Source organism: Diadema antillarum, unplaced genomic scaffold, assembly GCF_040938485.1.
Source record: "Diadema antillarum isolate AM-2024a unplaced genomic scaffold, OU_Dant_1.0 seq00001386_RagTag, whole genome shotgun sequence".
Classification (NCBI taxonomy): Eukaryota; Metazoa; Echinodermata; class Echinoidea; order Diadematoida; family Diadematidae; genus Diadema; species Diadema antillarum.
In genome coordinates, this window is record NW_027272142.1 from 505,095 (window position 1) to 532,934 (window position 27,840).

The 27,840-nt window shown below is 38.4% G+C and overlaps 1 protein-coding gene across 1 annotated transcript in view; it reads right to left on the reverse strand.

Annotated features, from left to right (window-relative positions):
• Nucleotides 1–24,997, reverse strand: part of LOC139708907 (neuronal cell adhesion molecule-like) — a 67,562-nt gene extending 42,565 nt beyond the window's left edge. The window contains exons 1-16 of the mRNA XM_071620872.1: nucleotides 24,988–24,997; nucleotides 24,011–24,113; nucleotides 23,435–23,613; nucleotides 20,843–21,151; nucleotides 14,064–14,175; nucleotides 13,018–13,208; nucleotides 12,481–12,621; nucleotides 11,782–11,943; nucleotides 10,430–10,566; nucleotides 7,768–7,927; nucleotides 7,273–7,424; nucleotides 6,239–6,365; nucleotides 5,130–5,293; nucleotides 3,908–4,129; nucleotides 2,891–3,119; nucleotides 1,605–1,720 (exon numbers count right to left, since the gene is read on the reverse strand). Coding sequence (XP_071476973.1) covers nucleotides 1,605–1,720; nucleotides 2,891–3,119; nucleotides 3,908–4,129; nucleotides 5,130–5,293; nucleotides 6,239–6,365; nucleotides 7,273–7,424; nucleotides 7,768–7,927; nucleotides 10,430–10,566; nucleotides 11,782–11,943; nucleotides 12,481–12,621; nucleotides 13,018–13,208; nucleotides 14,064–14,175; nucleotides 20,843–21,151; nucleotides 23,435–23,613; nucleotides 24,011–24,113; nucleotides 24,988–24,997 — 2,514 coding nt within the window. The remainder of the gene's footprint in view (nucleotides 1–1,604; nucleotides 1,721–2,890; nucleotides 3,120–3,907; nucleotides 4,130–5,129; nucleotides 5,294–6,238; nucleotides 6,366–7,272; nucleotides 7,425–7,767; nucleotides 7,928–10,429; nucleotides 10,567–11,781; nucleotides 11,944–12,480; nucleotides 12,622–13,017; nucleotides 13,209–14,063; nucleotides 14,176–20,842; nucleotides 21,152–23,434; nucleotides 23,614–24,010; nucleotides 24,114–24,987) is intronic.
• Nucleotides 24,998–27,840: the final 2,843 nt, after the last annotated feature.

Sequence of the window (27,840 nt, forward strand, 5' to 3'; positions counted from 1 at the left end):
ATTCCTAGTGAGATAATGAGAAACCTCTTATGGAATATGAAAGAGTATGTAATTTCAAGAAGGATTCAACGTTTATTCGATGAAAATTGGTTTTCAAATGGCCGAGATATCCAAAAAAGTGATAATAATAAAAGACGGCAGGCCACAACCTTTATTAGGATATCTTTGTTTCACCTTGTTTTTGGATATCTCAAGCATTTCAAAACCGATTTTCATCAAATAAACTTTTGATACCCCTTAGAATTGCATGCTCCTTGACATCTCATAGAGTGGTTTCTGAATAATATCTCGCAAAACGTTAAAAGCTAAATCCTCACCTCAACCAGAACTGTACAGTCCTTTTAAGACTTGATTGCAGGAAAAAGCAAAGAAAACACCCACATATCGTAAAAATTGAAATGTTTTGGTAATGAAACTAGCTTAAATTTTGCAACTGATTGACAAATTGCCCTACATCGACGTAAATAAGCACTGAATTGATCAGTGTTTTAGTAGTAGCCATGATAAAAAATCATGGGCGTACATACTCGAATGATACTTACGTCGATGTAGGGCAATTTGTCAATCAGTTGCAATGAAAACATCACGACGGAAGAATTTTCATGAATTTGAATAGCTTAAATTTGTTTGCTGATCAATTTCCTCTTCTGTTATTTTTGGAGTTTTCTTCACATTTGCTAGTTCTGTAATGTAAGATTGCTGTCACACTAAGGACCAGTTACCTTTAGCTGTAATATGTGCTGCCAAAACTTTTAATTGCTGAGGCAATGGTGGGCTATTTGAAGTACCTGCTCAATAATTGTGCACATCCGCAAAGTTAAAAACATGCTATATTCAACTTAAAAGGCTGAGAATGAAAAATCAGTCATGTGAACGTAGTATTAAAGGTAAACGGATGGGGAAGAGACAGAATAAGGCTTACTCAAGCTCCAAAAGTCCATGGAAAGTTACTGTTTGGTAATAAAATACCTTAATAGACATGAATAGGGAGACATATTATGTGTCATAATCAAGTTTACCCACCCTCACACTTGGGACAAAATTCCATGACATTAACAATGCTACCAACTGCTTTTGATACTCTGCTGAGTTGAAATGATAGATTTTTGTTTGCAGAATTTGCTAAGAATGGAATTCACTGAATCAGTTGTTTTAGTTGAACCTACAAAAATATTTTTATTTGACATTTTCCTAATTTTTGTGAATGTTATGACGAATGTGGTAATTTTCCCTGTCTGTTTGTATCAGTTTGTCTTACATGTACAAATGTCCCCCTTTGGGCTAACACACATACACCTGTGCTAAACATATGCGGTGGCCCTGTGGTCCAGGGCTACCAAAAATTGATGTCGGGCCACTAAATTTCCAAAAAGGCTATCTCTTGGCAGCACAATCGTTCCCTTATGATTGAAAAAGGATTGTTACGTTTCCATTTGTATTAGGTCACTACATTTCTTTATTTGGGCTACCAAAATTCCAGATTTAAAGATTCTAGTGGCCTGTTTGGGCCACCCGACAAAGAAAGTTAGTGTCCAGTCCTGTATACTCAAGTCAGACTTTGAGATGTGTAGTATATTGAAGTTGTATGAGAGCTTGTGACTTGCCACATATCCCAGGAGAACACCGTTAGCATCCTCCGCAGGAATTGGTTGCCAGGTGACATTGAGACTGTTGGGACCAAGGACCTCCACTGATACGCCATCGGGAGATGATGCTGGAGCTGGGATTGGCGAGACAACATTGAAATATTCTTATTAGAAAGATAGGAACAAGAGAAGAGGCGGAGGAATGCCTATGACTGGGGGGGGGGGGGGGGAGGAGTTTATGATGAGACAATGGGAGGGGGCTGAGAAGAAGATACAGAATGAATGGACAATTACAAATGATGCGCAGGTCTGAGTACATCAATTGGAATTATACAACGAGTTTAAGAATCTCTGTAATCTGATTGGTCGATTGTTAGGCATTGATTTTTACTGATCCACACTGAGCCATGCATCCACCAAAATCTGATGGTATGGCTCAAGCCTCATATAGTGTTGTAGGTGTGCCGGATGCACGATGGAGAAAAAGGCTGTTATTTCATGAATTTACAGGACCATTTTATAACATGAATGATGCAGAGGCCTATTTCATGGATCAGTGAGAATTGGATGCTCTCGTTTAACTTTGCCACAATCTAAAACCCATAAGCTGCGATTGTGGGTTTAAACAGTTCCAAAGTTAAACTCGCACATGCAATTCTCACTGATCCACTCTGTCCTGCGCATCACTTTTGTGTGCACATGGTAACCGTGGAATGCTTAACCCACAAGGCTATGCCAAGTGAGTTTAGGCTAAATTCCGTAGTTACGTCAGGCACACTATTCCTACAGACGCACAAAAAGACGTGCATCATCTGTTTTATAAAATGAAGGACAATTTTCTCGCCAGAAATCCATTTCTTCATCATGTTAATGAAGATGTTGTCGGATTGGCGAGGTGTAGTCTGCTTTGTACAGTGTGGCGGTGTCTAGAATTGTCCTCTGCTGGTGAAATCTTTCTGATAACCGCGCTAACAAAGAGTGAATTCCTGAAAAGACTTTGACAAGCTTACCGTAAAGGAAGAATATAACAGCCAATATTTCATATTTTGGGATGTTTTTGTGTGTGTGTTTTTATATTTTCTCTTCTTTTCATTTTTTATGAAGTCTTCATAGATAAACTCCTGTATCCCTATAACGGTTTTCCTTGTCTGTGTTTTTGTAGATTTAGTGGTATGCATAAAAAGATGGTATACTGGGTGATTCTCTGGCAAAGGTGCAATCCCAACTTTGTGCCATCTTGCATCTGTTGAGAATCCAACAACCAAGAGTCCCCGGAAATCATCCAGGACAGAGCGAAGACTCACCAGCTTCTCCTGAGTGCCCTGTCTGGGGTTCGGCAATGACCGGCCCCTCACCCTCATCATTCTGAGACGACACCATGATGTCAAACTCCTCGTAGGGCTTGCTGGCATTGACCACCAGGTAGGTGGTAGGGGGTGCCACTGTCTTCTCTATCCAGTCGGTGGTACCCTTCTTGCGGTATCGGACCAAGTACTCAAAATTAGCTCCAGCGTAATTGTAGGGGTGTATACGCTGTGTTTGCAGAGCAGAATGGAGATAGATCATTGAATTAGGATTGCTGACGATGGATCATTCTATAATTTACTGAGTCCCTGAGTTAAACTGAACTTTTCTTGTACAGTGGAAAGTCATATTCTTTAACTGGTTATGAGAGATTACTAAAAAGCACAAGAAAATTACATACTTTAATACGTCACATTTTGTTGATATAACAGCAGTACTCAGAGGCACAGTTGGCAGGTGTGATCTGCATTTCAATTTGATACCTTATCAAGATAAAGCATAGTGAGCTTCCAACATGTACGCAGACAGGAGAACAGAATTATGACTCTTTGTGAAGAAGCGCGAGTAGGTGATGGCTGCTATGAAACACAGTGAGACTTTACAAGGCTTGACTGTTTGAACCCTAAACCTGCTGACTCTAGTGGTGTAGGGGTTCCACCCTGTAAAAAAAAAAAAAGAGACAAACTCTGCAACTTACTGACAAATTGCCCTTCACTGGTGTAAATAAGCACTGATCAATCAGTGTTTTGTTAGTACCCATGATAAAAAACAAACATGGGTATAGACACCACTTGGACTCAAACCACTAAGCTCCTGATTACTAGACAGGCATCATATCCATCAGACTACCGAGCTTCCACCAAACAGCCACTGCTGGTTCTTATCCCTTATACATCCATGTAACAGCAGATACTGCATATATATTCATTCAAATTGATGAGTATTCGTGTCAAGTTGTTGGGTTTTTTTTTTTTGCAACTGATTGACAAATTGGCTTTGGAATGTGGGGCACTCACATCCCATCTGATGACCAGGGACCTTGGGTCAGTGCTAGAACCTGTTACTCCAGTTGGGTTCGACTTTGGTTCGGTGGCCAAGGTCGGTCGGCTCATATTATACGCCACACTGGGTCGCGAGTCTCCGATGGCGTTCCGAGCAATGATGCGGAAACTGTACTGCACGAAGGGTTCCAGCTGCACATTCACACTATTCTCCAATTCAGGCTGGGGCTGAGCTTCCTACATTTGAAATCACAGTGAGTTAGGAGGAGACTTTGAGACATACCATTGATGCGATGCGTTTTGTTCCCTTTTCTCATGCAAATACATAGAACAAAACAAAAGACAAACTTTACACAAACATATTCATTACAACGATACAGTTGATTCATACAGCATGAGCATGCAGCACAAATTACATGAAGTGCTGTGTTACAATAGAAAGGCAGTGCCTTATTCAAAAAAGTATGTGGACCAGTGAAATCTCCAATGTTGTGGCTAGTCATAATGAAATGTGTGTTTTTCTGTTTTATTTTTCGCACGTTCTTCTGCATGTCTGCTTTGTTTCTTTGGGTTCTTTGATAAAAGCCTACATGCCATCAATTCAAGACTTTCAAGGATGTAAGGAATCACTGTACCATGAGGAAATGAATACTTTGAGTATATGAATAAAAGATGTAGACAGAGGTGCAAACACTTCCTGATATCAGGTAATGACATCATCAAATAATCGAATTTGCATGTTTATACCAAATATCACTGTTTGTAAAGTATGTATGAAACCCACACGATTCCATAACATTTTTATTTTACATCCAAATTATCAAAATTTCAGCCATTGCATTCAGTTATTGATGTATAATTAATTCCAAGAAATTTATTTTATTAATTTCATTCATTTCAGGAAAGCATTGAGTCTTTCAAATTCCTCCCAATTTTCACCATTTCCATATATATACTTAGAATGTTTCTGTTTTTTCCTTCTTTATGAAGTGCATACTTATAAATTTTGTCTATTGTACATGATAATATTAAGAAATACAATATTTTTTGGTACATATGAATATGCTTTTGTTAGTGATGGAAAATAATTATATGAATTGAATTTGTGAGTGATTTTCACCTATATTCACAAATATTTCTTTGTTTCTACTTCTGCATTTCACTCAGAGAAAAGTACTGTTTTATCTGGGCTTATTTTGCCTTTAAACTGCAGCAAGAACAAATCACGTCCACTCACCGTCAGGTGCACCCAGTGATGATCTGGCCATATCGTGTCGTATTCAATGATGAAGTTTGTAATAGGCGAGTTGTTATCGCTGCCTTTTGTAAAGTGTAGAACGAGAAGCAGTGAATTCTCTCGTGGACTCCTCAAGTCCAGGTCAGTGGGAGGTGATGGACGTCCTGAAAGAAGAAAAGAAAAAAGACTATGATTCTCCTGGACACCACGAATTATCTCACATAACCACAAATTTTTGTCACCTGCACTGCATCTTTTTCAACTCTTACCCGAACTGCTTCTATTCAGCAATTAAATATGCAGTAATGCGGGGTAGGGCGAGCGAACTCCCAAAATGCAGTGAACCATGAAGTCAGATATCACAAGGCAACAAATCTGGGCCCTGTTTCATAAAGAACATTATTGAAAATGGAGATTTTAACCCATTGAGGACAGACTGAATTTGCTAAAACATGCATTTCCTATAGACACTTGCCCGAGCATAGTTGGGACTAGTACTGAACGGGTTAAGCAGCACAGTCATTACTGGTTAATTACAAATCCTCACGTACATAAACTCACTCTCCACTTTGATAGGCATTCTAGAGTGGCTGCTAACTTTGTGGCAGATGATCAGAACATCAAAACAAGATGTCTTATCTTCCATCTTCAATCAACTTATTTGGCTGGATAGAGAGGAGTACTGTGAAAGAAAGCATTTTATTCAACAAGAATTGATACCATATTATTGCTGGAACCCTGGACCTTTTAAACAACTCGCCATGTGCAAACCACTGGACCACACCACCTACCATGATCTTATTTTAACACCCTGTAGCATTGGGATTCATGGAGTGGCAAGGCTGTTCCTGTCTGGATGTCATATTTGAGAAACCCTGTAACCAATTGTGTATAGCTTTATCAGTAGTCTCTACCCAAGTACACAAACAGTCACAAATTCTCAACTGGAGTCAATTGTTAAAAATGAGCGTATACTTCGATACGAGCATTCGCTGACAGTCGTCATTTTGGCTTTTGTATGTATCCTGGTGGGCAGTGAATGAATTGAACCACTCATGAATCACCATTTTCTACCAGGTTTTTAAAAGACGGCAAACTTGTCCTCTTACCCTGTACAGTCAGAGTAGCAGTGCTGTTCACCATTTGCACGTTCCCTTCTTCCACTGTCGTTTCCACCACACATGTGTAGTCTCCAGAACTAGATACCTGAATGTTATTCAGAACCAGACTTCCATCCTGGGGGGGGGGGGGGGGGGGGGGGGTGATGCAAGATAGAACAAATATTTCATTCTGTTCTGATGCTTAAAGTAAGTAGTAGATAATCTATGATGTGTACACAAATGCAATCTAGCATAAACAAAGCTCAAATATGAGGCTAAGGAGGTGTATTGCATAATGTGGTGGTGGGGGGGGGGGGGGAACTACCATGGGCAAGTCAAGTAGAAGGAATGCATTCTTAAACCCATACATTACAATACATACAGGCATTTGCTGTAGGGAATACATAAAATATTCCATCCTCAGGCTTTGAAATGCTTGTAATAACTCAGAAGGCAAACTTGCCTCAAACTGACGGATAATACATTAGAGATAAGAGCCCTGTCTGTTTCTATGAGAGATAATAATAATAAGAACTGTGAATTTATATTGCAAAATTTCTATGGAGCATATACAAACTTTGTAGAGTCAACTGCACATAATAATATGATATAATCAAAAGAAAAAACAAGCAAACAAACAGATTAATAAGAAAGTACCACAATATAATTGTTAACTGAAGGTCACACAATACAGTGAAATCAAAGGACTAAGAATAGCATAATCATAATTCATAAAGGATGTCTGGGAACCATGCAGAGATGTACTGAACAGTGACTATGGGAAACTTTCCAGAATAGATGTGTTTTAAAGGGATTCTTGAAACTGTCGATTGATGATGTATGTCTGATTGAGGGAGGGAGGTTATTCCAGAGTCTGGGTGCAGCACTAACAAAAGCACAGTCTCCTGAGGTAATTTTCATCTTGCACCTTGGATTACTGAGAAGCATGGTGTCATATGAGTTATGAAGTCTGTAAAACTGGTTTGTTTTGAATTCGCTGAATATCATATCAAGATGAGAAGGAAGAGTGGAAAAGATCTTACATCTTGGGCCTCAAGGCGCTGATCTCCCTTCTTCCAGTAGATGACTGGTTGCGTCGTCAAATCTGGGTCCTTGGAGATCTCACACTGGAATGTCGCTGTTCCTCCTTCTCGCACTGTATGATCCGCTGGAGCCGTTTCGATAACTGTCTTGGCTGAAGTTTGTCATGAACAGATGATAAAAACAAAAAATACAAGTCATGTAAAGAGCCGTTGGCATAGTAAATGTCTTTGGTCGATACAAAGACAGCCTGAATTACAGACAGAGAGAAAATCATCGCAACACAGACACAGGGATAACATGAAAAAGATGGAGAAGAGAGTATTTCCTACACAAACTTAAACATCAAGAACCAAAAATCTCACCTCTGTCAAGTTGTGGTATAATTTAATCATAATTTTCAATTTTCATAATTAGTGTCCTATAAGAGCAAGAAATTCTCTTAAATTTGATCCCTTTCACCATCTGTAAGTAATCATCAGTTGCACACAACTTACCTAAGACTGTGACTGTTGCACCTAAACTGTCCCTATGTTGCTCTCCGTCGATACTGTTTGTGACGACACATTCGTAGCGGCCGGAGTCGCTCTCCTCCAGATTGTTCACAATCAAAGTGCCTGCATCATTATCGATGGAGTGCTTTGCATCCTCGGCCAACTATTGGCAATAAAAAACAGGAACATTGTGTGAGTGTGTCTATCTATCTTCCAGTTCCTAACAACACACTAAATTCTATACATGTACTGTTTATGTGACTGTGCATCACAAAACCAACATCAAGTTGCATGCCTCAATTTTATGTGAGGACTCAAAATAGGTAAAATATGTCAATCTAATTAATCTTAATTTAAGATATTTTTTGAAAGAACAATTCTTCTTTATATCAATTCTAAAGTTTGGGTTTATAAAATGAATGGGAAATTGTGTTTTCTGTAGTTTTTTACAATCTCTTTCTGAATCTGCTCTTAATCAAGAATCCAGGTTGGGTGACTTTTTTGATAGTTTTGTGATGCAAGGTCACACAGGTTATGAGCCTTGAATGAATTCATTCCTTGCAGCAGCTCTAGGAAAACCATACTGGGATAGCTATGTAGCTATTTGGGGCAACAAAACCTCATATCTTAAAAATTTCAAATGTTCAGGAGAGAAACAAACAAAAAAACATGGCAGCCAAAGCAGTTTAACAAGTTGGATTGCCTTTTCTCTGACATGCAGTGGTTGCTTCACCTTTGGGATGAAACAGCAAAGATTTAGAGAAGACATCCTCTAACTGATTATCTGACAATTAATAGAAAAAAAAATTGATTTTTATCAAAATTCGAGATGCAAGGTCTTGTCATCCCAGTGATGCTACATCCATCTATCAAATATACCCGTCAAAACATCAAAACATGACCATACCCCACTGTCGAAAAGCCTGAACAACAATCAGGGAAGCTGAACACACTTATTTTAAGTGACCAGTGTAAGTACAGTCACACTATGCGAAACTGCGTAGTTTCCCTCCCGATAACTTTGAGATGTTTGTACATGCGGTCACACTACAGACATAACTTTAGTAGAAAATATTATAAAACAAGGAAAAGTAGAAATTACGCTGTGCGTAAAATATGTCCCCGCCGGAAGTGGCATTTTGTAGCAAAATGTACAATACAGGTCAAAAATCAAGGTCAAAGGTCAAAGAAGTCAAAGGTCAAAATTCTGTGTAGAAGTTTTGAAGCCCTCACCTAGTGCCATCACATAAAGCAAACGGAATCGAAATCGGGTTAGAAATGGCAAAGGATTAGCATTTTGTAGCGAATGTACAATATAGGTCAAAAATCACAGTCAAAGGTCAAAGAAGTCAAAGGTCAAAATTCTGTGTAGAAGTTTTGAAGCCCTCACCTAGTGCCATCACATAAAGCAAACGGAATCGAAATCGGGTTAGAAATGGCGAAGGAGTAGCATTTTGTAGCAAAATGTACAATATAGGTCAAAAATCAAGGTCAAAGGTCAAAGAAGTCAAAGGTCAAAATTCTGTGTAGAAGTTTTGAAGCCCTCACCTAGTGCCATCACATAAAGCAAACGGAATCGAAATCGGGTTAAAAATGGCGAAGGAGTAGCATTTTGTAGCAAAATGTACAATATAGGTCAAAAATCAAGGTCAAAGGTCAAAATTCTGTGTAGAAATTTTGAAGCCCTCACCTAGTGCCATCACATAAAAATCAAACGGAATCGAAATCGGGTTAGAAATGGCGAAGGAGTAGCATTTTGTAGCAAAATGTACAATACCGGTCAAAAAATCAAGGTCAAAGGTCAAAGAAGTCAAAGGTCAAAATTCTGTGTAAAAGTTTTGAAGCCCTCACCTAGTGCCATCACATAAAGCAAACAGAATCGAAATTGGGTTAGAAATGGCGAAGGAGTAGCATTTTGTAGCAAAATGTACAATATAGGTCAAAGGTCAAGGTCAAAGGTCACAACTGAAATTCTGTGTAGAAGTTTCAAAGCTCCCATGTAGTGCTCTCATATAAAGCAAACAGAATCAAAATCAGCTCATAAATGACAGAGAAGTAGCAAATTGAACATTTTGATCACACACGGACGCACACACGGACGACCTTACGGTGATATACTTGTGTGTCTACCCCTTTGTTCTCCCTTTTGTTAAAATAGACACACAAGCAAAAATTTTAGACACACAAGCCTGACGGAATAAAGGCCATCTATTGTGCACTATTGTTCTCCTAGCCACACAAGCATACTCTCGTTAGCACGGACACACGGACAGACGGACACACACACGGACACACACACGTACGGAGCCCGTTTCATAGTCCCCTGCTCGAACTCATTCGGCAGGGACAACAAATGGCATACATTTAGATATTCAGTTGGTTGCATGAGTGATGTTGAGGGTATCACGAATAAACACAAGTCAACATGCATTTGCATTTACATAGTTACTTTAACCCGTTGAGGACGAGTCCAGAGTATACTTGGGCAGGGGTCTGTGGGAAATGCATGTTGTAGCAAAATTAATCAGTCCTCAACAGGTTAAGAACACACACAATTGTGCAAATGTAGACTGAAACAGATAGATTCCTATATACCCCCATACACACTATGTGCGGGTGGGGGTATAATGAAAAGCAAGACCCTCTCTATGAATAGATTACTCACAGTTGTGCCCTTAAATATCCAAGACAGTTGAGGGGTGGGTCTCCCTTCAGCATCGCAAAGAAAGGATGCCTGACCGCCTTCCATGGCGGTGAGTTTACCGCTCTCTGGATTGAACGTATTGATCCTTGCCGGGATGGCTGTTAGGAAGATGCACAAATTGTGGGGCAAAATGAAACGATTTCAGTGGAAAGCCAACTCATCTTAGCCGATCAATGCATCATTCCTTGCTCTATTTGTATACAAGTATAATGTGTGTGGGTGTGTGGTGTATGCATCTGTGTAAATCTATGTTTATAATCTTTAACTACCTATCTATCTATCTATCTATCTATCTATCTATCTATCTTTCTATCTATCTATCTATCTATGTATTTATCTATCTATCTATCTTTCTATCTATCTGTCTGTCTATCTATCTATCTATCCACAGTCTAACCTCTCCTATCCAGCCTCCCTTTATCCAGATCTCTCTATTATCCGGATGCGATCTTGATTTTTTTTTTTTTCAATCTAATAACTATGGGAAAAAGGAGGGATTCCAAACTCAGACAATGTCCTTCAAAAACTCACATAAATTATATATTATTCCCAACAAATTGATTGCATTTTGATAAAAACAAACAAACACCTATAATTTTGCGGTGATATCAAAGAAAGAGTTTTAGTGTACGCAACCTTCTATAGGTTACATGTACATGTAGAGTCAGGGAAGTACAGTGTACATGAGTAGCTACCATTGGGTAGGCAGCTGCATGTATACAATGTATATCAAACACCAAGTTTCCCATGTCTGGCCAAATCCCTTATCCCGATGAGTGCCGGTCCCAACATGTTTGGATAGGAGAGGTCAGACTGTATTCATCTATCTATCCATCTATCTATCTACGTATCAATATATATCTTTAGTGTGTATAGTTAAACTCAGAGAGCTGAGCCCCTTCATAGGTATTCTTGCTGGTCACTATTCTTTCTGCTAAAGTTTTTGTATCTCATAGGCAGTTAGCTGAGACCACGAGCAACTGAAGAGGAAACAGTCTTTCAGATGAGACAATTAGTTATATCTTCACACAATCTGAATTTACATGTATACGGAAGAAACAGATGGGACGTCTATTTTGCAATATAATTCCAATTGGTGGCACTTTATGTGTAAAGACCATTGAAATACTAGCCTCGCAAGTCATTTTCATATGTTTTGACTGTTTTAATACACAATCAAGAAGTTTACAATGACAACATAGGGAAACACTACATGAGAACGATGAATAGTGGAAAACCACTGCCAGTGATGGCAAACATCTCAGCACACAAAGTTTGGATATAGTAGACTGTTCAGATCCCATGGGACTTACAAATAATGTTCAGCACCACGCTGGCCAGTTCCTCGCTGTACACGTTAGAAGCCAGGCACTGGATTACATTGCTATCCGTAGTCTTCAGGTCCGTGATGCTAACAGAGGCCTCTCTTTGTCCACCTGTCACTACTGTCCATCTGTTTTCCAGGGCGGAGTTCGCTGTGAGAGAAACAGACAGCAAGATGAATACCCACAGCAAAGTATGAAAGAAAGAAATAATGTAAGAAGGGAGAAGAAAACAAGAATGAAGAAATTATTATCATTATTTTTAAAATCATCATCATCATCATCACCATCGTCATAACCATCATCATCATCATCATCACCACCATCATCACTATCATCATCACCATCATCACCATCACCACCATCACCATCACCATCACCACGAACACCACCATCACCATCATCATCATCATTTTCATCACCACAGTCACCAAAGTCACCATCGTCATCATCATTATTATCATTATCATTATCATTATTACTTATTCATTCATTTTTTCCCCTGGTATAGGTATACAAAGTGATCAAAATGCCAATATGACTTATTTCTAGGATCTGCAGAATGGAAGTAGTAACTGTTTTAGAGATAACTGTCAGTGTTCTAGAGGTCAGCAGGCAATGACCAGAAAGCAGGTGTCCTCAACGCCAGAATGTCCCACCTGCAGGATGGACACCAGCAAAGCAGCTTACCTTCAAATTCCTCCCAAGGTTGTCCATTGACCAGCACAGTGACCGTAGGTGCTGGAACTCCGTGGGCCCTGCACTCAATTAGCACAGTCTCGCCCGGGCCTTTGGTTTCATCAGCCGGTGGGCTGGGGTAGTAGGGAACCGCTGTGGTTAGACAAGAGATACATGTGTAGAAAAAATTGTAACAACTGGCAAAGGCAAAGGCAAAGGCAAACAAAAAACAAATATATAATGAGCTTTGATTCTCAAGAAACTGTCCAAATCATATTGATAATTACATCATAATCAAACCATAGAAATGTGGTACACATAAAATCCCCCCCCCCCAAAAAAAAAAAAGATGGGTCAAGACATGTTTTCCGAAAAAATTTTAAATTTTACAATGTCATATCTTCCTTAGTTCTTATCTGATTTTTGTCATTTTTGGCATGTTTCGTAGAGAATTTTTTTCTCTCTCTCTCTTTTTGGAGTTGATTGATTTTTTTTTTTTTTTTTTTGGAGGTGGATTTCCTCTAGGAGATGATGAGGAAGTATACTCACAATCAACTGAGACTTGAGTTTCACTCTCAGTTGTTCCTTCAGAGTTTGTTGCCTCACAAGTGTACCTCCCAGCATCTTCGAACACGACTTTGTCGATGATCAGCTCCTGCCCGCCACCTTCATACATGATGCGTTCACCGTCGGCCAGTAGCTGTTCATCATTTCGCTTCCATGTGATGGCTGGGGTGGGGCTAAATGGAAAACGCCACAAAAACACTGCCCATTACAGATTCATCACTGATACTAATTCTTCATCGAGACACTCAATGTGCTTTCCAATACATTGCTAACCCCAACAAGAATAAAAATGGTAAACTACTGTATAGGCTGTATAAGCAGTGAGTCTATTATTTCATTTTTTTTTTCCAATCAAGACTTCCAATTTCAAGACAGACAATTGTGTGAATGGTTAAATTTGCGATCATGGGGTACACTACTGAATTGAGAAATGCATGTCACATTCTCGCCAGGATCACAGGTAATAAGGTAATATTTTCATGTGTTTTTAAATTTGTGAATTGCACCCAGCTCTAGAAGTTCATAAAAATAAAAACTGCACGAAATACTAGGCATATACAGTACATGAACGTCTGGAAAGTAAGTACACACGATGAGCACTACTGAAAAAAAACTCTTCGAAAATAAACTGGGCTGAATTGTGGGTATCTAAACTCAGAGGAAAATGACAAACAAAAGCTATAGGCTTGGAAAATACTTGGAGCTTTGAGACAAGGTGAGTGCTTTCAGAGAACTTCTTCAAAAAATGCAGGAAAATGAATGAGAGAACCTACAGGCTTGGAGTAAAACTTCAAAGCTTTGGAAAAGAACTAAAGGCTTGGAGACAAGAGGACTGACACAAGGCTTACTATCCTGGGGCAAGACTTACTATCCTAAGGCAAGACTTACTATCCTGAGGCACGACTTACTATCCTGAGGCACGACTTACTATCCTGAGGCAAAACTTACTATCCTGAGGCAAAACTTATTATCCTGAGGCAAAACTTATTATCCTGAGGCAAGACTTACTATCCTGAGGCAAGACTTACTATCCTGAGGCAAGACACTTCAGAGTCACTTTCCCCGTTCTCATGGCAGTGACAGAAGGACCAGGACTATCTTGGAGGACGGGCCTCATAGGACTAGGACCATTTTCTCCAGCTGCAAGAGATACAGATAGACAAAAATATGGCACATTAAAGGGATGGTACAGTATTGGTGGAGATGAGAATTGGGCTTTTAACTTTTTGCAAGATACCAAGAAAACACTTACAAAATAGTACAGTGCATACCATTTTAGGAGGAATTCAAAGTTTATTTGATGAAAATCGGATTTAGAATGACTGAAACATCCAAAAACAAAGTAAAACAAAGAGATCGTAATAAAGTGTGGGTCCCACACTTTACTAGAATCGCTCTGTTTTGGATATCTCAGCCATTTCAAAACCAATTTTCATCAAATAAAGGTTGAATTCCTCGTGGAATTATCCGCTCTTTCATATTTCACAAGAGGTTTCTCATTATCTCACCAAAAATGTTAGAAACCTGAAATTAGGTCTCAACCAAAACTATACGATCCCTTTAATAATTCACTGAAGTCAAGAATCCACACTCCTGAGGTTGTTTGATTTTTCTTCTTGTAATTCATAGAATTCATTGTCAATATTTCATCAGGCAAAAAAAAATAAATCCCACTCTGGTTAAGCTCTTTTTCTTCATTTTTTTCCCATTGCATTATCAGCTACACAAGTTTTGAAATCCTTTCAATTGCTAAATTCATAAACGATCCTATACTGTAAAATATGATATTTTCGCGGCATGAAATTTTCGCGAATTGGAGCCGACGGCCTTTTTCGCTGCATGAATTTTCGCTCTATGAAAGTTGCCTCTAACATTCATTGCATCAAGAATCCACACTCCTGAGGTTGTTTGATTTTTCTTCTTTTAATTCTTGGAATTCATTGTCAGTATTTCATCAGGCAAAGAAAAATAAATCCCATTCTAGTTAAGCTCTTTTTTCTTCACTTTTTTTTATTGCATTATCAGCTACAAAAGTTTTGAAATCCTTTCAATTGCTGAATTCATAAATAATCCTATATTGTAAAATATGATATTTACGCGGCATGAAATTTTCACGAATTGGAGCCGACGGCCTTTTTCGCGGCATGAAATTTTCGCTCTATGAAAGTTGCCTCTAACATTCATTGTGTGTAGTGTAGACAAGAACTTTTGCGTCCATTTTAATTTCGCGAATCTTAGCTCTCACAAAATTCAAATGCACGCGAACATTTGTTTTACAGTAGTTGGCGACAAGTTTTTACAAGATACAAGTTCCTGTTTCTCTCAAAATCTAGACATTTAGGTATAAGTCATGCTTAGTTTATGTTGTTTTTCCCATTTTGATCACCATAATTTAATCTGTGTCTGATCACTGCTTAGTACAATAATTTTCTTGCATGAAAAAAAAAAACCCAACAAATTGTTCCTTTAAAGCAACAAAGTTGTTTTGAAACCAGGTGGTCTCAGCAGGCTGCTGAGATGCTCGTACCCAGCCACAGTCACCATGCATCACAGGTCATACCAATTAAACATATTTCTACCAGAATTGTCTGTCCGTAACTTTCTATTAAACAGGATGCACTGGTTGGATTAGTGTTTCTCAGACTGACATCACCACGGCAACAGCAACACGATGCAAATAAGCCTTCTGAACAAGAGTATTCAAAAAGATTGGGTCTTGGCTACTTTGTAGATTACTGTATACGCCAAATATTTTGCGAGGTTTTTATTTTCACGAATTTCACAAGTCAGGTGCTCTTTGCAAAATTAAAGACACACGAAAATATTGACTTTGATCCCAATGTGCATGTGACGTATGCGTGTACACTTCTCCGTTCAGTACAGGACTCCACGATCGCGAATTTAACTACTCGCGAAGTTGTCAGGAATTCCTGATTCGCGAAAATTTAGACTCGCGATATATATGGCATATACAGTACTTCAGAGCAATGTATGTATCAATTTTCATTGCGATCGCATGGTTGATAGTCGAGATCTGGAAGGGTGCCTCTTCATACGAGTGGATGATGTTATGCCTACCAAATGTGGGCACACGTGCTACAGGTCAAAGGTGAAATGTCAAGGTCAAATGCTAACATTTCACTACTTCCCCTCATATCTCTGCAATGCCTCAATGTATTTTCATGAAACTTAGTGTATACATGTATTACCAGATAAATATTCTCTAGGGAAAATTTGGGGTAGACGATCAATGGCCAAATGTCAAGTTAAAATGTAAAAATTTCACTAGTTTTCCTCCATATCTCAAATTGGCTCAAGGTATCTCCATGACACTTAGTACTCATACATGTATTGCCTGACAATAATTCTCTCTGGAAGCTTAGGGTCAGAGGTCAATTATCACAGGTCAGGGTAAAATGGTAATATTTCACAATTTGTTGCTGAAACTACACAATTTTCTCCATACCCTGGAGATGACTAAATGTATACACTTAGCTTTATAATCAAACTTGGTGTCAACAATTTCGTACATGCACTATTACACAGCAATGGTTTCCATCCTACTAAGAGGCTTAAAGAATTGTCATTGTAAACTGGTGATTACTTGAAGATAATGATTATTTGCCAATCACAAGAAACTGTCGTCTTACATGACAAAGGCAACATGTACTGTAAGTCTATCAGGAACTAATGCCATACGGTGAAGGTATACCTGTTGCCATAGCAACAATTGTAGTTTACTATCTGCCTTTTCAGAAAAAAGGTTCTAAGCTGGGAGTTTAGGCTGGCAGAGGGATTCTGAGGCTGATTACTTAAAGTAATCAAAATTTGCACCTAAGGTACGTTTTATAAATTATCTAAGACTGAACAATGTGAAGGCAATGAGAGTAGAAAGGTGTAAGGAGATAGGAGAAATTTAAAGAGGGATAGATATGACAAATTATTAGGGAAGAGGAAATAGATTTGTGTATGTGACTTCACAGCTAAAGGCATGCCATCTAAGTGTTACCTGTTGGTAGTGAGTTAATTCTATAATTCATTCACCATGCAACGATTAGACCAATATTACCATATATGAGCTGCTAGCACGTTCCATCTGAACTCACAATAAGTTCTCCTACAGACAACTGTCTGGTGTGGGAAGACGGGGCCACCAATCATTTACCTGTATTGCTTCTCTCCCAACTAAGTTTAGTTGTGACTTTTCATTTTGAAACAGCTGTTGAAAGTGTGATGAATAATAGATAAATATATATATATATGACAGGACCTTGTATCTGAAATTTTAATGAAAATTACTTTTTTTGATTAATGGTCAAATAATTGGATAAGTGAATCCCTGTCCAAATCCCAACTGTCTTACCCCAAAAATGAAGCTACCACAGCATGTCAAAGGAAAGGCTATCCCATTCGCTATAGTGCTTTGGCCGCCATGTTTTTTGGCTCTCCTGAACATTTGACATTTTGTAGTAGATACGATGATGCCTGATGTCTTGTCATGAAACTCCCAATAAAATACGGATGCGATGTGATATATTGCAATATATATATATATATATATATATCTTGGAACTTTCCACCTGTTGGACTTCGAATGTTATCATAAGAAGAAGAAGGAATATTGAATACGCTATTTGTAGGCGTATTCCATACTCTTCTTTTTTCTTCTTTATGTATATATCGTTGCTGGGGCGACAAGACCTTGTATCTACAAAATGTCAAATGTTCAGGAGAGCCAAAAAACATGGCGGCCAAAGCACAAAAGCGAATGGGATAGCCTTTCCTTTGACATGCTGTGGTGGCTTCATTTTTGGAGTAAGACAGTTGGGATTTGGCCAGAACATCACTTAACCCATTATTTGACCATTAATCCAATAAAGTCATTTTCACCAAAAGTTCAGATGTAAGGTCTTGTCACCCCCAGTGACGATTGTACATTGTACATACTGTATATATATTACATATACAATATGTCAAATTGCAGAAAATAATGTATGTGCATACTAAGTCTAGCACCCTTGGAGCCACAATATAGCCAGAGATATCAAACGCATCTGATGGATATTGAAGGTAAAGGAGAAGACCTTCTTTCATTTCTTGGATGTTAACTTAACTCTGTGAGATATTCCCAAGTATTTCGATTACTACATAAATCTTACATAAATTATTCCAATTTTTCTTTTGCAGAATAGCCACTAAAAGCAAGGAAGTGCAACCTTCTTTGCACCTCTATACACTGTATCTGTGTATATCATATACTGTATACGCCGTTATTTTCGCAAGGGTTTTATTTTCGCGAATTTCGCGAGCTTCGGGCTGAACGTGAAATTAAAGACACGCGAAAATATTACCCCGTCATACCTTATGTGCAAATTGATGACAAAATGCATCCAACATTGGCCGGACCAGAACGCGGCTGTTACATCGGCCAGTACGTACACATACTATATTACTAGTACGTAGGCTACGGTGCGACCGATTGTAGTAGTACGATGCTAAACGTGCATTAAAATGTGCAATCTCCGTGCTACGTCACCCTATGCGAACGAACACCGGCTCGACGTGTTTGGGTACACGGGTGAGGCCTAGGGATGCATGTAGCCCGACCAGACGCCGTGTGCGCAGGGCCGTGCAGACGCGGTATGTGCAGCTAGGTGTGGCTAGCATGACACTTGTGTGCAGCGACAGGGCCGTGTATATAGGATGCATGTAAAACTTTCGCTAGCACTAGCACAGCTCTGAAACTTTGTCGTCTATTTTTTTGCAACATTTGGTAGGTACTGAGTATTTGTCAATGCCGTAATTGTTTCGTTTTATAAATCTTCTACTGTGTCTTTTCTATTTTCATGTTTGGGAAGTCACAATGCAAATGGAAAAACGTTACGAGTACGTTGGCAAGTGTTTGAACGTGTTTCTCAGGCTTGGCAGTAGACCCTACTATCAATCGCGAATTTAACGACATGCGAAAATGCCACTGATACCGCGATTCGCAAAAATATTGGCGTATACAGTATTAGATTACATCAAATGATGGTGTTAGTATGTGCATGCATCTTTTGCAACTGAAGAACTCGGGCCATGAAGAGAAGAGGAAGAGAAGGACAAGAAAAAGAAGAAATAAAAGAAGAATAAGAATAGCAAAAGGAGAAAAAAAAAACTGATTGTGAGACAAAATGCAGCAAGAGACTATTATGGTTTTGTCCATCCAAGCCGGACCTTCATGCCATGCCTGATACCTTGTCTTTTCACAATGGACAAAACATCCCTTCTGTCTGCAAGAATTTTGTCAGAGTTGTATCCTGAATGGGAAAGGCTGTTATTGCTATGGTAACCTCTAGATGCACTAGCTGTGTGGTGGTAGTGGTGGTGTCGGTAGAGGGGGGGGGGTTAATATAAGGGGAAGGTTACAATACCGACAAAATATATTTGAGAAACATACATTGCTAAAGATTGACTGAATTCACAGCTTAAGGTTGGCAATATGTGCAAATGCAAAGATTACAAGATGAACAAATCTGTAAACTTTTTCATTATTATTGGAGTTACATTCCATCTACACAATACCTTCTTTTGAAAAAATAGTGCTCATGGTAAATTTTTTTAAAAAACATCATTTCAATCAACATCAATGTAAATTTTTGTGAGTTAGATTTGTGGGCTTACAGTTGCAATTTGTAATTACTGTGATAATGACGATAAAACACTAGCTCTCGTAAATCAACTCTGAACATGTGTTGATGTATTATTTCCAATGAAGTTTGCTTTCATTGATGTAGATATACTTACAACAAAAGAGGTTTTTTGTGACATTCAAAGCAACATTAAAATGTGCTGCTGATGGCACAAAAATAAATAAATGAAGATATCACATTGGTGGGGTTGTCACATAATGATGCTTCAACTACATAGAATGATAGATCTTCCTGATTCACATCAAATGCACAAAATTCCTAAAATCTACTGGTTTCAGAAGTTAGCATAACATATAGAGAATGACAAGAAATACCAAGAAAAAGAAGAAAATCTGAAGAAGACTGTAAAAGAATCTAAAACCATGCAGGAATTTGGAATTGTAATCTTCAGAGCAGAAAAATGAATATGTAATGAAGAGTAAACTGTTAAGGAGAATGACAAGAATGATAAAGCACTGAACATGAAAAAAAAAAACATGAAAAAAAGAAACCTTCACTTGGTGTACTTCCTTTCAGGAACAGTAAGGAATATTTCCAAGCTTATTACTACACATAAAATGAAACAAATTGAATAGATGAATGAAGAATTGTACAAATATGGGAGAGAAATGGGACAGTTTAAATGCGCTTTGCTGTCTAGCAAATTTTGCGAGAGAGTTCATTGGCAGAAATGGCTTAGTGTCAATGGCACATAGTAACTCATGGGCATGATCCAAAAGAACTCAAGAATAACTTTCTTCAAATTTGTTTAAAGGGAGAGACGTCTACTTTGGAGTTAAAGGAGATCATCACTTCCGCTGCATACTTTTAGCAGTCTTCAAAGAAACAAAACAGCCTTTAAAAAAAAATGAAGTTTGAAATGTGACAGGCAAAACACAGAGGAAGGATGAAACTCTCAGGTTGCCAAATACATTTGACCACAGCAGTCACTGTTCTACAGGGAGCCAATTGACCGACATTCAGATGACTAAAGTGATCTCATTTCTCTCACCAGCATATATATTCACTCTTCCCTTGCTTATGTCTCCTATCATGACAAATCATTGCTCAATGGGGTAATTTGATACAAGAGTCGAATGTAACTTGCTATTATAAAAACATTCACAGAAAAGTACCTGAAACGACCTCTAGGTCAACCCTCGGGGATCGCTGGGACTCTCCAAGGAAGAAGTTTTGGACAGTGCAGTAATATCCCCGAGTGTCGGACAACTCGACGTTCGCGAAGACCAAATTCATATCAGAATCCTGGTTAACCCGCGCGCTTGGTAGAATAGGTGCAGGTCTGGGATTGTCGTCCGTCCAATAGACTAGTGCCTCGGGTGCGCTTTTGGGCGGTCCGTACACGGCGCCACATTTCAGTTTCACGTGCTGTCCTTCCGTCGCTTGCACTTTTGATGGCGAAGAATCCTTGAACCGCAGCATGTCTGGGGGAGGTGAGGGAAAAGATAAGAGACCAAAAAAATGAAACATTGCATATACTAACACACTCACACACACACCCACATCCATCATGATCATACTGACAAGCTAAAGTAGTTGAACAAGTTTTGACATTAAAAAACAAAAACAAACAAGCAAACATGAGCCTACTATTTTACCAACTGTGGCACACCCCGTATATTGTGAAATGAGACATTTCTGTGTGCATATTTTTATTCTTTGCATGTGGTAAGTATACCATTCCCCTTCTGAATGATTTGTCCAATCTTTCTCAAACTTTGACTGGTGCGTTCTACTGGTATTACTGCACTCACTCAATCCACATATACATTTGGGTGACCTTGTGTTTTAGAGACTCTGAATCCTCTTCTCATTGAAAATAATTTATGCCGAGTTTGATAAATATACACCTTGGATTTTTAACGAAGATGAAGATGAAAACCAAAGTTTACAAATGAAGGCTAAAAAAATGACTGCAATAGCTATAATGTGCTCAGGTGCGCTTGAAAAGTCCCCTATTATCATCATACATATTTCAGTGAGTGAATGGTACTGGTAAAGGGTGCTGGACTACAAATCCTATCAGGTAAATGTAGAATATTTTAAGTTACACAGCATTCCATTTCATTTCAGCACCAAATTTGGCCCATATTTAGATATCCTGGTCAGAATAGGCATGCAGAGGAGTCTGTAAAGATTTGCCCACGAATCACGGAATAGAGAGATAGCAAGTTCGGCTTATCTTATTCAATTCAATTCAATTCAATCATAGTTTGTTTCCAATCAACAAAAATCAAAAACATAGTACAATGTATACATGTCATTAAATGATATTGTTCAGACGCTTGCAAAAGATTCATGTAATATACGAGACAAATTATAGAACAACATATATGTACAATAATAAAGAGGAACACTGTACAAATACTACGTGGGCGAGCGGAAAATAAATTCGATCATGGAAAATAGTGATCCACTAAAAAGCAAAGCTTGTCGGACGTGGATCGCTAGATAAATAATGAGTGAATGATATACTATTCTATAACAATATACATGTAGTTATTTTGAGATACACAGGTCGGGAAAAAAATATAGAATACCAATGCTATAGTGCCCGGACACTGTTCATTGAACCACGTGTACCGGGGAAATATGACAAGGACAATACATTCGTACACACATTCAATTACCCACACGCATATACACTGTTGGACGCGAGATATCTTGCTCTTCTATCCAACTCAGGAAATATACGAAATAAAGTACTACTCTAAATTACAGTACTTTATTTCACCAATTTTAAACAGATCAAGTGTTTTATTGGAGAGAAGGCTGCATCAACAGTACATAGTGAACTTTTCATAAGCAATGAACATATAACTTTTGTATATATATTTGTATACTACTATCAAATGGGCTCTCAACGTCTTGGCACAAATAAATTACTCTTCATTTATATATTTACATCCAGACAGAAGCATTCTTCAATTTGATGTTATTGTGATGTGAAGTGGAATATGAAATATTGAATGTCTTGACCCTAATCAAATGTTACAACATTTGAAATAAATGTTACAGATTCAACTAGAATTTGGATTTGAATTTGAATCTTGAATTGAAACAAATGGAGCAAAATGACACTAACTTACAAAGATTTCTGATCATATTCATTTCTGTTATGCAACTGCTGTGAAAATTAATAAAGACATAACTAGAAAAGCACTCTGAGAGCGCAGACCTCTGCAAAGCAGCTACTTTCCACCGATGATCTTGCTCTTCCCAAAGAGATTTTTCTCCTCTCCACCATTGGGGAAAGGCTCTTTGGGTTCTTCCATAGAGATCAGTGATTTCCACCCATGGGTATACATGCTGAAAAATCCCCTGATTTCCCAATATAGAAGCTTTTGATACGTCATAAACCCTCAGCTGTGTGGCGCGCCTCGCCCTAGCAGAAACTAGAGCACGCACTTTAGTACCCATTTGAAAACCTCTAAATTGCGCAGCTTGAACTCTAAAGTTTATTGACCCTACCAGTCAATATATCAAAAATCCTTCATAAATTCCACCAAAATTCTTGGATCACCAGCAAAATTTTGTTATTTGTTACTTGTGTCATTCTCAACCTTTCCTGTAAGTTTCATCAAAATCTGTTCACTACTTTTTGAGTTATTTTGCACACAGACAAACAAACAAACAAACCAACGGTAATGAAAACATAACCTCCTCCCTTGGCGGAGGTAACAATACAAACAAATACAGTGACTTACAAGCTGCCTCGACCTTTGCCTTCTTTGATATGGCTGTACCCAGTCTGTTAGTAGCAAAACATTGGTAGACACCATTGTCTGCCGGCCCAGGCTCATTGATGATCAGGTTGCCTCCCTCCAGACTTGCTCTTTCATTCTCAGAGATTTCAAAATTACTTCCGTTCAACTTCCAGGTGAACCTGAAAAAGAAAATAAAAGAACAATTCCACAAGAATTCATTTTTCATGAAAATTATGCATTCCATAAACATGTTACTGACATACGTTGAGGGTAATATCATTCCCCCTGTTTTCTGAAAGTGGTTGGTCAAGTGCTCTTTCATTAAGCTAGAAAAGTGCAGGTATGTTGAATTTACTTTACATTTTCTTTGTAATTGTTGTCCACACATGATGTCATAAACTCATGTAGTCTCCTCATCCAGCAGTTCAAACACCAAAACTTTTAAAGGTTTCTAACTTTTGCATCGATCGTCCGATTTTCCTCAAACTTTCACTGATGTGTTCTACTAATGTTTGCTGCTTTCACTCAATCCACATTTCTCTTTGGGTTTGGGTTCCCTTTAAATACAGGACTCACACTGGAGCTGGGATTCCTTCGGCCTCACATTTCAACTTGAGTGGGACTCGAGCGTCGGATGATGAGTCCTCAGGATGCTTAGTGATGGAGGGAGGTGAGTCGTCTGTAGAAGAGAGAGAAAATTAAAGGAGACCTCGGATGATTTTCACACTTTTACATTTGAACAACTATAAATTACTTAAAATGAGTAGAGAGTTTCAAAATTTATAGGGATTGGGATGAGGAATAAGAATTATTCAAAATTCATAACAAATTGCAATGAACAAGGATGATGACATGGCAGAGTCACCATAAGAATGCATGAGTTGGGGCTCAAGAAAGCAGAACAAAAGAAGAAGGCATGCATAGATTCTGCAGGTGAACTTGTTACGCAAGTGGTATTATAATGGAATTACACTGCTACATTTCTGAAATTGTAAGGGTCCTATGTCATCCACACTGTTCAGTGAAATTTGTTCAAGATTTTTCAGAGTGTTGGTTTCTCCACTCAAAGACCACAATAAATTCTACAAATCTATACATGGAGCTCTTGATTTATGTACTACATAATGCGAAATCATGAAAATCATCTGGAATGCCCCTTAAATAATCAATATGCTATATCATTTGGAGAGAAAAGGTTGGGACAAGGTTAGAACTTTCCCTTTGTGACTGTGCACACAGACCTTGAGGAAAGCTACCCAAGTCCTGTGCCAGGATTACAACGTAGCATCAAATCTGCCTTAGTGGCCACCTGTCTATAGCTGCCATCTGTCTATAGTGACCACCTGTCTATAGCAGCCACCTCTTGTATATGGTCACTACAAAAATGCCCCTCCCCAAAATGGAAAGCCATGTTCAAGATTCTATCTACAGCGGCAGCCTGTCTATAATGGCCACTTTTTTGTCTCCCTTAGGTGGCCGCTATAGACAGGTTTGATTGTACTTGATAATCAGTATCTCAATAAATAGGTAATTCCATAAAATAGGGGACCCACTTTGTGACATGCCTATTTTGCCAATACAATCAGAAAATCAGATTTTTGTTCAACATAACTTTAAGAACATTCATATTGAGTAAGTCCCTTGAAAACTGACTGAAAATTAACATTCTAAACTGAAATTGAAGGAAGTCAGCATACCACATTGCAGTGTATGGGGAAAAACTGGTTCGCCATGTAAATGGGACACCATTGGTGTCCCCCTTACACGGTGAACCATCCATTTTGGCATCTTACCACATATTTCAAACTAGTTCTATGTTTGTTTCAATAGAAGTGATTATTTTGAAGTAAGAAATTAACTATACTATTGAAAAAAATGACACAACCCCTATTTTTGGCCAGGAAAAAGATTCTTCAATGTTTCTCGTGTAAGGGGGACACCAAATATTATTTTTGCATTTTTTTCTTCAAATTAATAGAGTGGTCAATTTTTGATACCTGTTACAAAGGAACCACAGCTACATTGTAAAATATGCCAATGAGGAGCAATTATTGTTGTGATTAGACACAAAAAATTAGCTATCACTGTGCCCCGACGTAATATCTAGGGGGACACCAAAGCCGCATGTGTGAAAATTATAATTTGGTCTTTTTTTCAAATTCATTTATTTTATCCCAATCTTCTCTTGAAATCTTTTAAACTATGTGATTGCTACCAAAATAACAACAAACAGTTCAACACTGGTCCTTAATATGGATTCCACACTCATAAATTAAGGTTTCTCATGTAAGCAATTATGGGGACACCAAAACTTACATGTGAAACGTCTTTCTTGGGATTTACGTGCGCAAATGTGTATCAATTGATGCATGAATTATATTTATAGTGTTCAAAATTTGCTCGTCTTTTATCATGTTTGACCCCTTAAAATAGAGTTTAATCCACAAACAAGCTGTAAATCTGTCTAACTGGTGTTACAGTAAAATGTCACACAATTTTGCCCAAAAAGTTGTGATTTTGCACTTTTTGTCAAAATTCATGTGGGAATTCGAAGAAGCAATTTCTATATTTTACTTTGAAAAGGAAGATACTTACCTGAATAAGAGTATTCAGAAGTAAAATTGATTTAGGATATGTAATTTTTAAGCAATGACAATATGAAGCAAATAGAAGGGGCATTTAACGAGTGGGACCCTTTTTAATGGAATTACCCAAATACAATTGTATACTATACTTGCTATCACTTTTGATCATGTGCCATGATGGAGAAGAAAGACAAGTTTGGATCATTTTCTTACGATACTTTCTGTTCCAGTTTGCTGCCCCCCCCCCCCCCCATCCCTTTTCCCTCCCTCATTTCAATTCTCTTCTCTTCTCTTATACAATATTTTTCACTGGCACAAAACTCAGCAAGAACCAGGACAGCATAGGAAAAAAAATAACAACTGCTGGCAATCAACCTTCGAAACAGACATTGATAATAAAAAAGAATGCAGAACACACAAGATGTTATCTTCTGCACTGTAAACAGCATGAAATGTGAAATTTAAACAACAGCTACAAATGGATTGTGCCTCTATCGTCATTTTTCAAGGTAAACTATCAATCATAGAATCAAGTGCCTGAAAAACAAACAAGTAAACAAACAAACGAGCAAACAAACAAATGAAGTAGAAGACCTGGAGCAGAGTTTAGTAACCAGTAATGCTCTGGGTAAATACAGGGTAGGACATGACACTCCGGCAGTGTGCATGCAAGCCTCCAACATTATCACGATTCTACATGAAGACAGCGTCCCTAGAGATGTGGGGGGAACAAACGTTCCCCTGAGCGGGTGGAGATGGTGCGGCCAGCGATCAATATTTTGTCGACTGGATTTTTAGGTTTATTTCACGGACACAGGGTCGGGATGGGGGGGAGCCGTGACAGAGAAGAAATTTGAGACCATGCAAATTTAACAGCATACATGTCTCTTGAGTGGGGTGGCATCATATTCTTTCCATGAGGATTCCACATATGGGGTGAACAAAGAGGGAGAAGACGTTTGCTTCATTCCCCTGAATCAATTCTTTATCTCCTTAAGTGTTCCTTGAAGTATGAAGACACACAATTCTTGATTAGGTGATGCCATCATGATAACTTCTCCATATTGACTTTCTAATCTCACAGAAGAGTGCATTTTCATCTCAATGCTTTACTTTCAGGCAGTATTTTTTTATTTGGCTTTGTTTTCTTGATTTCCATGTTTATATTAACAATTAAAGACCACTCCTTGCCTTTTTCATCATGTTACAGGTATGAATCATGTGCTGCCTATCTACTCACATTTCTCATACTGTCCACCATGGTACAAAAGGCTTCAGTAATAAAAAGCATAGAAGATACTCTAACTGGATAAGCAATAATCCCATTCTGACATTTACACTCTCCAGTTCGAGTTTTTGTGGAGTTGTAAACATGTATGTTAAGGCAACACAGATGAGTAATTCAACAAACAGATGTGAGTCATGATTAAAGGCACATGAAAGGTGGTGCATTATGATCATGAAAATAACATGTCTAGCTATGTCTACTGTGTACAACGAGAAATACATCACACAGAATTCTTGAGAGAGCAAACAATCTACTCTAATCAATCATTAGATCATAAATTATATCACTTTTAGGTCTAGCTGTTGAAATGTAGAAAGGGGTACACGGGTAGAGGGTATATCAGTGTAAAAACACGTATGTGTGCACACACACACATACACACACACACACACACACACACACATATACGCAATGACAAAAGCTGGTCACAATGCATCAGTGGTCCCGATACTTGCATGCATTTGGTTTCCACACTGCCCCACATTATGGCATGCCAGTGCATTGTTATCTCGTGGCATGAAATCCATTTCTAG